At 34.8% G+C, this 13,168-nt stretch overlaps 3 protein-coding genes across 8 annotated transcripts; 1 reads left to right on the forward strand and 2 right to left on the reverse strand.

Annotated features, from left to right (window-relative positions):
* Window positions 1–3,933: 3,933 nt before the first annotated feature.
* Window positions 3,934–4,518, reverse strand: LOC100254345 (zinc-finger homeodomain protein 9). The gene has a single exon (XM_002281662.4). The coding sequence runs from the start codon at window positions 4,516–4,518 to the stop codon at window positions 3,934–3,936; it is 585 nt and encodes a 194-aa protein (XP_002281698.1).
* A 386-nt stretch (window positions 4,519–4,904) lies between these two features.
* LOC100249246 (putative clathrin assembly protein At1g25240) lies at window positions 4,905–6,704 on the forward strand. The gene has a single exon (XM_002281674.4). The coding sequence runs from the start codon at window positions 5,448–5,450 to the stop codon at window positions 6,603–6,605; it is 1,158 nt and encodes a 385-aa protein (XP_002281710.1). The 5' UTR covers window positions 4,905–5,447; the 3' UTR covers window positions 6,606–6,704.
* Window positions 6,705–10,508: 3,804 nt separating this feature from the next.
* On the reverse strand, window positions 10,509–13,168 carry LOC100233138 (GAGA-binding transcriptional activator BBR/BPC1-like). Of its 6 annotated transcripts, none has more exons than XM_010651307.3 (2): window positions 12,907–13,168; window positions 10,509–11,743 (listed from the first exon to the last, which is right to left on the reverse strand). In XM_010651307.3, the coding sequence occupies exon 2, from the start codon at window positions 11,734–11,736 to the stop codon at window positions 10,855–10,857; it is 882 nt and encodes a 293-aa protein (XP_010649609.1). In that variant the 5' UTR covers window positions 11,737–11,743; window positions 12,907–13,168; the 3' UTR covers window positions 10,509–10,854.

A 13,168-nucleotide genomic window follows, 5' to 3' on the forward strand; every position in this document is an offset into this window, starting at 1 on the left:
GATTCATAATAGTAGAACACCTTACTTAGTAATTCTTACATGCCATTTTTTAATATGTTACATCCAATAGAGAAGCTGCATAAGATTGGAATCCAATCAACAGTCCAAGGGCATAATGTAAAATTTGGTTTTATTGAAGAACTTCAAACTAGGTTTATTGACCAAATCCAAGAAAGGGTAAAAATAATAAGATTTTTTTAATTTTGTATTCCTTAAGGAAGACTTGAGCCACAAGGTAGTAGAATAGGAAGTGTGTGTGAAATCTCCCATACATTATGGAATACGAAAAAACATATAATAAAACTACGTTTTCAGTCGGCCTAAGAAAACAACGACTCCTACAAAAACTAGGTTACAATAAAGCTTTCGTAAATGAATGCTTGATAAATTAATAATATCATTTATACAACAAGAAGTTTTGGTTTTAACTTGAACTAGTTGATCGATGAATTTTTGTCATTTATATTATAAAAATACAATTTATAACCTACTTGGATTATGTTAAGATAATTTTTATTTCACCAAAAATGAGTTTTTAACAAAAGTTATAATAGTATAGCTGTCTAGGTGTCATTCACTATGATAATAAATATGTTTGATAGTGACGATGAGAAATAAGATGATGATGTTAAAAATAAAAAATGAGATCATGAAGAATTATAAATGAAAACGTGAGAAAAATTGATTAGAAGTAAAAGGATCAAATGAACCAAAATTATAAAAGATTCTATTAATGAAAAAGTTTTCAATTCCAAATTCACTAAAAATCAATTTCTAAGATAAAAAGGTCATCAAGATTTACTTTTCATCAAGTAAGATTGATGATTTTACAATCCCACTTAAATTGATATTTTATTTAGCTTTAAATCTAGATATATTAAAATTTCAAATTATGAATCCTAATAAATAATTCTAAATTAAACTCAATTCATCTTTAACTACTTTCCAACATATAATATAATGAAACTATATGATATTACAAAATTCTAATATTAAGCATTTGATGAATATCAAGGGCCCGTTTGGTGGTGTTTTTAAAAATTTATTTTTAAAAACTATTTTCAAAACAAAGAATAAAAAACAATTTTTAATTTTTTTTTAAAATAAGAGTGTTTGGCAAGATGTTTTAAAAAATGTTTTTTTTAAACAAAAAACAAAAAACTTGTTTGGATGAAAAGAATTTGTATTGTTTTTAAAAATAATGTCTTATTTTTATTTTATAAAAATTTTATAAATTTAATTTATAATAATATGAAATCAAATTCAAGTTAAGTCTTATTAAAAAATAAAAATTAAATCTACAATTATGTATGAGTTGAAGGTAAATAATTTATTTTTAATTATGAAATAATTTTTTTATTCTAGTGAAACAAAAATTACAATAAGATAAAAATAATTTTAGGATTCATTTTTAATACAAGTCAAATGAGTACTTTAATTAATTTTATTTTAATTTCTTGATTTCTTATATTTGTTTTTAGAAATTGTTTTTAAGTTAAAGAACCAAAAAATTGTTTTTTAATATTTTATAAAAATAAAGATATTTGACAAATTATTTTTATAAAAGGATTTTAAAAACAAAACAAAGCAAAAAGAGTTGTTTGGATAAGTTGTTTTTATTTTTTATTTTTTTATTTTATAAAATATTTTAAATTTAATTTATATAATATTAATTAATTAAATTTAATTGAAATCCTATTGAAAATAAAAATAAATTTTTAATTACAAAGAAATTAAAAAATAAATAGTTTTTAGTAAAACATAAATAGTAATATTATAATAAAACATAAATTATATTTTTTGTAGAAAATATATTATTTTATTATATGTTTGAAACATAAGAATATTAATATATTTGCATTTTTTTTTGTTAAAAATTAATAATACTAATTGTGAATAGGATTTTATTTAAAATAAATAATGAATAAAATTTTACTTTTTTGATGTATAAATGAGTAAGTTTTTATTACATATGTATACATTGAGTACTCAATTTTGAACATAATATTCTAAAATGTTTTGATTTGATCTACTATTAATTGGATCGTTTTTTTATTGAAAATTATTTTTAAAAATTAAAGGATTTATTAAAGAATTTAAATTATTAATTATATTTTACTTAATTTTTAATTTATTTAAGTAGTGAAAAAAAAAATTTGTGTGTATAGGATAAATAGTAAAGTCATTATTCATTATATATCAGTTTTCCTCTATTATTATTTTTTTCAATGATTAGATTTATTTTTTAGTTCCAAATTATTTTTAAAAATTGTTAAATTCATTAATAAATTCAATAAAAATTGTCACTTTATTTGAAGTTCATCTTTCTAGTGATTTTTTTTTTTTATAAAAGCATAATTATGTGCAAAAAAGAAATAATAAAGTCATTATAAATTAATTTTTATCCATAAATTTACGGTACTAATAAGTTTTTATTTGAGTTTTAAATTATTTTTTAAAATTATTAGACTTGTTAATGAATTCAACGCATTAAGTCTTATTTAATTTGGAATTCATTTGACTAATGAAAAAAAATGAGGAAATAATAATTTTATATAGAAGAGAAATAATAGTTGTTTTAAACCAATTTTTATTCATAATTTTTTTGTATTAATGAATTTATTATTTAAGTTTAAAATTATTTTTAAAAATTAATGGACTTGTTAACAAATTTATTGCATTAAGTTTTATTTAATTTGTCTAGCAAAAAAATAATAATAATGATTATATGCAGAAGAGAAATAATGAAGTGTGTGTTTTTCTATTTGTTTAAAAAAATTGGTGAAAACAATTTTTATTTGTTCTATAAAACTATTATCTATTTTACTTTATTTTTAAAAATTGGAAATTAAAAAAATAATAAATAATGTTATGAATTTTTAAAAACTATCTAAGATTTCATTATTTTCCTTATTCCAAATTAACCTCAATTCATCTTTTAACTTATTCTTCCCTATTTGAGCTATTTCCCGGTCTTTCTCGGCCCCCATTTGCCTGCAATGGTTTTTACTTTTTTTTTTTGTTTGAACTTTCACTCTCTCTCTCTCTCTCTTTGGGCCCCCACCCCCTCCTTCAACTATGCTAACAATGCTTTTAACTTTCTTTGATCAACAATGTTCCCTCTTATGTCATCTGTGTCTCGGAAGACTCAGATCTAAAGTGGAGGCAGAGAGAAGCCATGCATCTTACACGTAGCTGCCATTCTGTAAGAGTGTTATACATTTGGACGTTGTTTTCTCCTTCCTTTAAAACCTCTTCACATGGGCTTTGGGAGGACTCAGATCTAAACCACGTCAAATTTTCAAAAAACCACATTAGAATAGAGGCAGAGAGAAAGCGTCCGTCTTACACGATAGCTGCCATTCTTTAAGTGTCATACATTTGGACGTTGTTCCTTCTCTTTCCTTTAGAACCTCTTCACATGTACTCTGAGGCAAAACTTCAAACTTTCTGTCATTTTATGCATTTTATTTGAGAGGTTGGAAATTTATGATCACCATCAAAGCCGCTTTTATGCTTTCAAGACAAGTAGACGAATCTTCTGACGGCATCAGAGAAAATTTCTCGAAGAGCTCTACTGATGAAGCGACAACTCTGCAATTCAGTATAGGCTTTCTTTCCCCATTTGAGAAAGACAATGAGTAAAATGAAAGAAGAGAGAAAAGACATCTGGGCAGTTTTGGGGCAGGCCTTTCAAATGGCATGGAAACCACCTGAAGCATTAGCCTACCATCTTTGTTTGTCACAAGGTATCCAGATTATCTTATTCATCAGTACCCACACTAACCATAGCAAAAAGAAACACCCATGAGGATCAACAGTAGCATGCACCAATGATAAACATATATTGATAGAATCTCACACCAAGAAATATATACAACATTGACATGTACACCCTGCACAAACATCAGCTTTATTTTTCAGTACAGCAAACTAATGGCGACTAGATGACGATCCAGCAGCGCCATATATTTTCTTGTTGTTGTTCAGCCAAGTCCTGAAGATATACCTAGTCACTCCCACTTCTTCGCAGAACTTTTTCACCTCCGCCTCGGTTTCTTTGTTGGTCATGGTCCACCCCAAACTCTCCGCAAATGCTCTCATCATCTCCTTCTGTTTGGCCGTGAACATTGTCCGAGGCTTCTTACCTCTGCCCCTGGGTTTCACCTGCGCCTCCTCCTTACTCTCTTCCAAATCTATGAATTCCTTCATCCGCCTTCTATGGCTCTTTACTCCATGACTTTTTTTCACACCGCAACCTCCATTTCCGGCGCTGTGGGCGCCCTTTCCGGGTTCATCATCTAGGTGAATGATGGTGTGACGGCGGTGGAAGTTGCGGTGGCAGCCGCAGGCAGCGCAGCGAGTGGGAGCCTCCGGAGGATTACTGGGGTAGAACTCACCACAGCCATCAGTGGAGTGAGATCCCAATTGCGCTGCATGGTTTCTCCGGCACTCACCGTAAACCACTCTCTCCATCTCTCTCCCTTCTAGCCTTCTCTGTCTTGTTTTGAGCGTCATTGCACTGAGAGATCAATTACATAGAGATGTCCAGTGACGGTCTTCACGCGCCCTAAAAGAGCGTGAAAGCAAGAGTAATAGAGTTTCACTCTCCTGCACTCGGATGCATTGACTTTTCTACGCTCGGAGGGCCTTGACTACCGAAACGGCTACCAGCTTGCCAGTTTGCTAACGTGGCAATGTTGCAGTCGCTAAATGAATGTAACTGCAACAAGCGAGCAGCATCACATTGTGAAAATGACCATGATGCCTCTCTCGCAATGCTTTAAATGTAATAAAATATTGATATTTTTTAAAACCTGGCTCTTTGATTTCCTCTTCACCTGCCCTGCATCTATATTAAGTAAATTTAAACATGACATAGGCTTATCATTTTAAGCAATTGCACCATGTAAAATTGTAATGACAGATTAACCTTAATCTTATGGTAATTGTCTGCATCCGCAGTAGCAAATTAGCCGTACTCCATACCCAAAGGGGAGGATCAATTCAATTTCCTCAAGGGCCTTGAGGATCTAGAGGTCAAATATTCTCTACTTTGGCTAAGCAAATAAGCGACGGCCCAGAATTTTGTGTCGAAAGCAGAGACTTCACCTTAGGAGATCAAATATAAGCACCGCCAAACACGTCGGTCAAGTAGGGGGCTTTGACCCAACACCGTCCAGGCCCACAAAAGACAAGCTCAAACAAGTAAGGACTTTGACAGAATCCGCCTCTTTGAAACCAACTGTCAAACTTGCGGTAGGCATTTGCTGCGCAACGTATCAAAATAGTGGTAGATGCAAGTATTTCTATTTCTAGCCTTCAATGTCCAATTACTGTTATTGGTATTGAGCAAGAGAAATTGGAAAAGAACATAAAGGGCAAGAGCAATCTGAAAAAGGAGACGCTGCTTCTCAAGCACAAATTGTTAAGAAGAAGAGAAAGAGATGAAGCTGTGGAATAGGGCTTCTGGAAATCTGAAAGACAGGAACAGCATATGGATGGCAAGTATATCAAGGAGGAGCCCCAATCGGAACCCTGATCTGGAGGCGGCCATCATTAGAGCCACCAGCCACGATGAGACATACGTGGATTACAGGAACGCCCAGAGAGTGTTTGCATGGGTGAAAACCTCGCCCGCCTACTTGAAGCCTCTTATATGGGCACTCTCAAAGCGGATGGAGAAGACCCGCAGCTGGGTGGTGGCCCTCAAAGGTCTCATGCTCATGCATGGAGTTTTCTGCTGCAAAATTCCCATCATGGAAAAGATCGGCCGCTTGCCTTTTGATCTTTCAAACTTCAGCGATGGCCACTCCCACTTATGCAAAACATGGGGTTTCAACAGCTTCATTCGTTCTTACTTTGCGTTCCTAGACCAAAGAGCCTTCTGGTTAGACATGGATACAAAGGAAGACGAAGAACAAACCCAAAAAACCAACGAGTCCATGCTGCAGGAACTCATAAAGCTCCAACAATGGCAGACTTTGCTCGACATGCTACTACAGATCAAACCAGAGGCTGCCCAAATGAATGTGGGTCTGATTCTCGAAGCAATGGACTGTATCATCATTGAGATTTTCGACATTTACAGCAGAATCTGCAATGGGGTAGCAAGAATCCTCGTAAAGATACATGCAGCTGGGAAGGTAGAAGCAAACATGGCACTTAAGGTTCTCAGAAAAGCAACCGCCCAAGGCGACCGGCTTTCCCTATATTTTGAACTTTGCAAGAATCTCGGTGTTCGTAATGCATCAAAATTTTCAAAAGTGGAGAAGATCCCACAAGAAGACATACGGGAACTGGAGCAAATCATTAATGGAGTGTTGGAAGATAAAGCCATAGTGGTGAGACAAAAGGGAAGCATTGAAGAGGGTAAGGGTACCGAGGGGTCTCCGAAGACGGTCATCAGTAAAAAGTGGGAGCGGTTTGATGAACAACTAAGAGGCAATAAAGAAGGAATTGGGGCTCCCGATGGAGGGAAAATGATTGTTGCACAAAACCCTTCCACAGCCACATGTAATTCTAGGCCTCATGCCCATCAACCTCTTCCTGATTTGATTACTGGGCTTTTTCCACCTGCTCAAATTTTAGAGAATGTACAATGATCTTCACCCTTTCCCTTTTTTGCCCTTTTAGATTTTGTATCTTGAGATTGCCATGCATTTTGACGGCAAGGAAGAGCAGCAAATTGATTATAAGTTCCATCTCCCTTCTTTAAAAATCTTCGGAACCTTTCTTCCCTCTTTCCCTAAATGCAGAAAGGGCGTTAACCTTTTACGGTTTTAGTGTTTTCCTTTTGTGTTATCGGGTAAACTTCAAAATACAGTGCCTTTGGACTAGGAATAGAGTTAGAAGTTTGGTTCAGCTCATATGGGGGGACAACCAATGAAAATTCCAGGCTGAGCTCCAAGAATCCAACCCACACTACATATTTTCTAGTATTAATGGATGGGCATACATATATTTGGGTATAGAACATTACATATAAAGCATAATAACATGACATGTCACTTTAAGTTATTAGATTCATTTTTTTATTTTCCTTCCTTATTTTCTTCTTTTATATTTTCTAATTTTTCTTGACCAAATATAGCCTATTTAATGGATGGTAGATATATTCTAAACAAGCAGGTCGTGAATAAAATGGATGGAAGGCTTACACGATTAAATAATTACATAGAATTTGTAATAAAGCAACATGTCAATGTCATATCTAACATGCTCTATATCAGAGTCCAAAAGACCACTATTTCGAGGTATTGAAAATCATCCAGCATTGCTGGGCCCTCAGCCTAATTTCAGGGAAAAGGCTAGCACATGAATCGATCCAGTAAAACAAGAAGAGCGCATAGCACATTGCATAACGAATATCAAATGGCCAAAAAGTGAACAGAAACACTGATGCTATATTGAATCATTCATAAACCAGATGACTTGGTGGAGCTTCAGATAATGCAGCAGAAAGTATATCATCATACCAGAAACAAATGATACCTTCTCCGATGTGATGCCAATGATCTGTAGGGAATATTGAGAAAAAGTTGGAGAGCTCAACCAACATTGCCTCAGAAAAGATTACAACGGTGGTTGTAAAAGAGCCACTCCTTGCACAAAAAACAGATCCCTGTGACTGTAATAATGCTGTAGATTAATTATTGCCAAGGCTATCTCAGCAATAGACATTTTTAACCTGATGCCTTCACCCTTAACCGTGCTCCTCATGCAGTTAACATCGGTCTCCTCAAGTCAATTTATAATTCCTCTCATCCCATTCGCAAATAATGCTAACCCTATCTTCCAACAAACACAAACATCCTTTTCATTCGGTCCACCCTTTTCTCTTTTTTTTTGATAGACAAAGAGAAAGATAAATTAAAACACGCCAAAACAGGGGCGCTCCCTATGTATACAGGCTACTATATAAATAAAGTCAAAACAAGGCAACAAAAGAAAAAAAAAAAACTATAAAGGAAAAAGCTAACCAACAAGCCAATCACCCAAAAAATTCAGAAAAGAGAGAGTCTAAGTCCCAAAACTGTTGAGACCACTCAAGAAGAGACTGAAAAAAGAGGTTCCTCAAACAAGTATCTGATATCTCTTCCTCTTGGAACGTTCTTCAGTTTCGCTCTCCCCAGTCCACCCTTTTCTCTTGCTCTCATCTCAACACCTATATCCATCAGGGAAACACAAACCATGCTAGAACATATTTCACAATGGTCCTTCAAATTTGTTGAGAATGAATAAACCAATAAAAACAATAAAGTTTCTTCACTTCATCCTCTAACCTTGTAGGCCGCATCAACTTCTGTCCTCCTTCCGAATAACTAAATCTAGATAACTAAAAAAAGTCTGCACTTTGTATCTCTCAGTTATCAATCTCAATTATTTCCTCAATTCTGTCCTGGATCCCATGATAAGTACATTACAAATATTAGGTCTTTGTCTTGTTGAACCTTTCGATTCTTACAACATCTCTCCGCTGTTCAAACTTAGCATCTACATTTTCCCTAATTTCATCTATCAAAGCTACATTGCCAGCAAATAGTACAAACCATGTGGCCTGAACCTGTACACAATAAAAATTTACAATAACAAAGACTACCACCAACTCTGATATAAGAGTGCTATAATTAAAAATCCGATCATAAGTTTTACAAGACAAATAAAAATAAGAATCTCACCCTTTGACTCATTATCTACTTCTAAAGATTTTGTTCAGATTGACATTTCCCTTAACATCAACATGACTCTCTTTTGTCCCACAGAAATTCGGCCTCCTATTCAATAAAAATTTACTATATTTTGACCACTTTCTAGTTTTTACTAAAGAAAAAACATCATATTTTCTTCTAGTTGCTGTCAAGGATGAACATTATACCTTAAAAACTATGCAATGCATGTATTGATCAAACATAACATCAAAATTCATAAATTGTCCATAATTCCAACACCAGAACAATGTCAAAATTTACATCAAAGAGGTGCGTCTACATCAGGACTTGAAAGCAAATTACCAGATGCACACCTTCCTTGACTAGCTAGCACCCTACAAATCCCAATAGCAATTAATCTAACCAAAAGCTTGGCAGTGGTAAAATTCAGAAAAAGAGGCACGATTTAGTAATTCAAATTCCATGAGAAACTTTGTATCAACCTTCAGAAGTTCATATAACATTTAGAAACTCTGCTATGTTGTGTATTAACATTGCAAACTATCCTTTGAGGAAGGTTTTTAAATCATTTACCTCATAAATATTTTATAAGGAGGGCCCTTTCTTCTATTAAGTAAAAGGTCATCCTTGCTCAGCTCCTCAATGCAAATGCCTTTTTGATAGTAACTTATCACTTGAACCAAATTGGGCCTTACTAGTGCACACTGGCCTTTTCATTACACAAGACAACACCATCTTATACAACTTTTATCTCATTTTGCACTCAATCACTGCAACTTCCTTTTCATGAATGCATTGATTTTCAGTCCATTTTCCCCTGTTTTAACACCTTCTGGACATCCAATTATAGTTCTTACTTTAGCTATGTTCATTTATATACACATTATTTCTACCCAACATTCTGGACCGTAAAGTACCATCAGCATCATATCCTGGCTACAAGGTTTTCCCTTCAATCAATATTTGAAGATCACACAACAAACCAGGTATCTCCACTTCAGCCATCCCAGTATAGTCTAAGGGTTGTCCTCTCCAATTTCGATCTCCAGTTAAAGATTAAAAAAAAAGCATCAACTCTTGAAAATATCCTGATTATCATTTTACTACGCTCATTCTAAATCCTAGTTATGTTTGAATAATGCTCCATAAAAGAACAACCCCCACCCCCAAAACACCTTCGCCATTTCTTAAGTATCAACATTAAATGACATTAGGGGTCCAGGAAACACGGTTATTGAGTGAGATATAAATCACTCATTGAACCAATCACCGAAACATGGAATATTAACCGAAACAGTAAACTATACCATCCAAAGTTAAAAACAGTATCAATAAAAAGCATATAACAGTAATTCAAAAAAGCCTGAATTTTGGTATGTAATTAAGAAATTATTCACTGTATTGAAGTGAGGCAGACAGAGAGAAGGAGACGAACAGAGGTGGGGTGGGGGGATGGATCTCAGGATCTGTTGCCGCTTTGGGCTTCTTGAAACACCTTAGAAATTAGAAGCAAAATTTGTATAACACACTAGTAATCACGTATTATGATATTACGTTTACAAAAGTGTGTTTACCTAAATAAGACAAAAGAATGCACCTTCCTAAACCGTAGGTGAGCACAATGGTCAAATTTAGAATCTAATAGCTGTCCTACAAGAAATAAACACAATCCATACAGGAGGCAATCAAATTGGTAACAACAGCACTAATCAGATCTTCATGCTTTTACATCCCAACAACAAAAACAGAATGTTAAATCAAGTTACCACATTCTCCACAGCAGTTAAAACACTTCTGCTATTAAACTAAATACAGCAAAGTATCATGGCATGTCAGTGAAACAAAATTGGAGAAATGAGCATTCAATTGCTTCTCCCAAATGTTAGATTTAACGATTAAAGGAGATTACTCCAAAAGGATCCAGTAAATAATAATTTGTCCATAATCCTAAATCCTGGAGGGCAGAAAATATTGGTAGCCCTTGAAACACAAGCAGAAAAGGAAAACTAACAACAGTTCTCAAGAACCACAGATGTCTGAATTTCAAAAACATGTATCATGACTGTGAAAATTCATGGACTGGAAAAGTATCTGATAAACCACTGCAAAAGGCCATAGATATATACAGGTGAAACAGACCAAATGCAACCTGCCTCCCGGTAACTTTACCCACCATGCAAATCTACCTGATTGTTACGAACTTGTTGGTACCATGTTTTGCCCAGTGACGCCTCAAATCTATTGGGTTGGCAAAATTGTAACCTTCAGCTGCAAGTTTCTCCAACACCTTCTTGAACGCACCTTGACTCATTTTCCGTCCAGCTATCCTTGCGCCACGCCGTTTGGTGCTCATAGGCAACGGATACATTGATATACTTGTGGTACAACAAGCTGATTGCCAACCACCACATCCCCAACGATAACATTGCTGTGGGTTTCCTGTGCATGAGCAAACAGGTATAGGAATACCAGAAATGTCCATATCAATCCCATTTATGACAACATCCATATTTTTCTTCGCTGGTTTCACACGTTGAACAGAAGAGTTAGTACCATCCTTTGGCACAGAAGGCCCCTTCTTAGTCTTCCTAATTTTTGGGGTTTTAGGGGCTCCACCACCTGTCCTTTTCTTCAAAGGGCCGCCTTCCTTTTTAAGGTCTGAATCTTCCATCCTGCCAACCCTCTCATCTTTTGATGGTTCAGGCTGCTGTATAATCTGCATGGGATGAGCTTCGGTCGAATGGTAAAACTTCTCTTTTCCAAGGGGAGCTTCTGGAAGAACCTGAAAATTTGAGTTTCCAGGTAATATATTTAGGAACTTATCCCTCTGGTTTATCCAACTGTCTCTCACATAGTCCATGTGTACTGGTGCTTCAGAAACCATGCAATCCCTTGGGTGAAAGGCTCCATTGGCACTAACCATCAAGGGAGAATCCCGGCCAGGTAAAAAGGGTTTAGTGTCACGCTCTGCCACGGATGACATGAGCTGCAGATTGAGATGCCCTTTAAAGGCCGGTTCGTAATATCCCCAATTGCGCATGTTCAATCCCCCATCATCATCCATTAGAGAACTACAGGTTGAGGAAGTAACAATAAAAAGATGCAATCTTTATCAGGTTTGCAGGTAACAATTATTCCAAGTAACAATTAGTGGCTTTGTAGTCCGGTAATAACCATCATGCACAAAACCCTCAAGACCTGAATAAAACAACTGGGAAGGGAAAGAAATGGAAATCAAATAAAAGTTTTGATTCCAGAAACTCTTTTCATTATTTGGCAACTAAAGCCAAAAAATGATAAAAAGAAAAAACCTCTCCCCACCCAGCATAGCCTAATACAAGTTTTAGTTTTTCCTTTTTTTTTTTTTTTGGGAATCAAAACATAATATCCATTTCTGTTTTATTAATGAAAATCATGAAACAAAAATTCCAAAACCTTTTCCCCTTTTTAGTCCTCTAACAAATAGAGCATAAAGGTAAAAACAGGTGAACAAGGCCTAATCTTCAAAGTTACAGAAATCAAACACAAGGCATAGAAGGGAAGGCAAAACACTGAAACGAAGGTTTCTCAAGCAAAGTTCAAGAAAACAACTAAGTTGAACAAAGAACCAGAGATGCCTGAGGGAAAAAAAAAAAAAACAGCACCACACGTCCGTTTCCATTTTTATGCATTTGCTTACTGAGCAAATGGAGGATTGAAAAAAAATCCAAAATTATTGTATGATGCTTTTATTTTATTTTTAATCATCGTGCTATCCAAAATACGAAAATCCCAATATAACCAAGCTAAATTGCTAAATAGCAGACGATTAACCTTTTCCATTTTCTTTTTCTCATTGCGTTGGGCATAAAACATTCAGGGTTTCAAGATCCAAGCTTTCGATAATCCCGACATTTCCTCAGCAACCCAAGGGACCCGAAAAGAAAACCCTAGATCACCAATTCAAAAATAATAATAATAATAATAAAAATAAAAAAAGCAAATTTAGGGATCTGAATCTGACAAGATCTAGGGTTTTGATTAGTAAAGGCAGACGTCCAAAACAATGAGATCAAACAACAGATCGACATTACAACTCAAACTTTCAAAAGATACACATCAGAAAAAATACAAATCGCATGCAAACAGTAGGACACTTCAAAATTTTCCCTTTATTTTTCTTTTTCTCTCTCCCCCTGTTTTTTATTTGAAGAGAGAGGAGAGAGAAGAGAGGAGAGAGAGAGAACTTACTTACTTGGGGAGTTGTACAACTAAAACAGCTCTTTAGGGTTTTTGCCCTTCTGGAGAGAGGAGAGAGAAGAGAGAGGAGAGAGAAAGCCCTAGGAGAGAGAAGACGGATGAGAGAGAGGAGAGAGACCTAGAACTGCGAATTTATCAACATTTTCACTTTTAATAGACAAAATCTAAGCGATATCTATGTTGTCTCGCACATGCCAGGTGACATGAACGTCAAAGCGCTTGCCCCTTATCCCTTTCATTTTATTTTTTATTTTTTT

Source organism: Vitis vinifera, chromosome 1 (assembly GCF_030704535.1).
Source record: "Vitis vinifera cultivar Pinot Noir 40024 chromosome 1, ASM3070453v1".
In the NCBI taxonomy this organism is placed as follows: Eukaryota; Viridiplantae; Streptophyta; class Magnoliopsida; order Vitales; family Vitaceae; genus Vitis; species Vitis vinifera.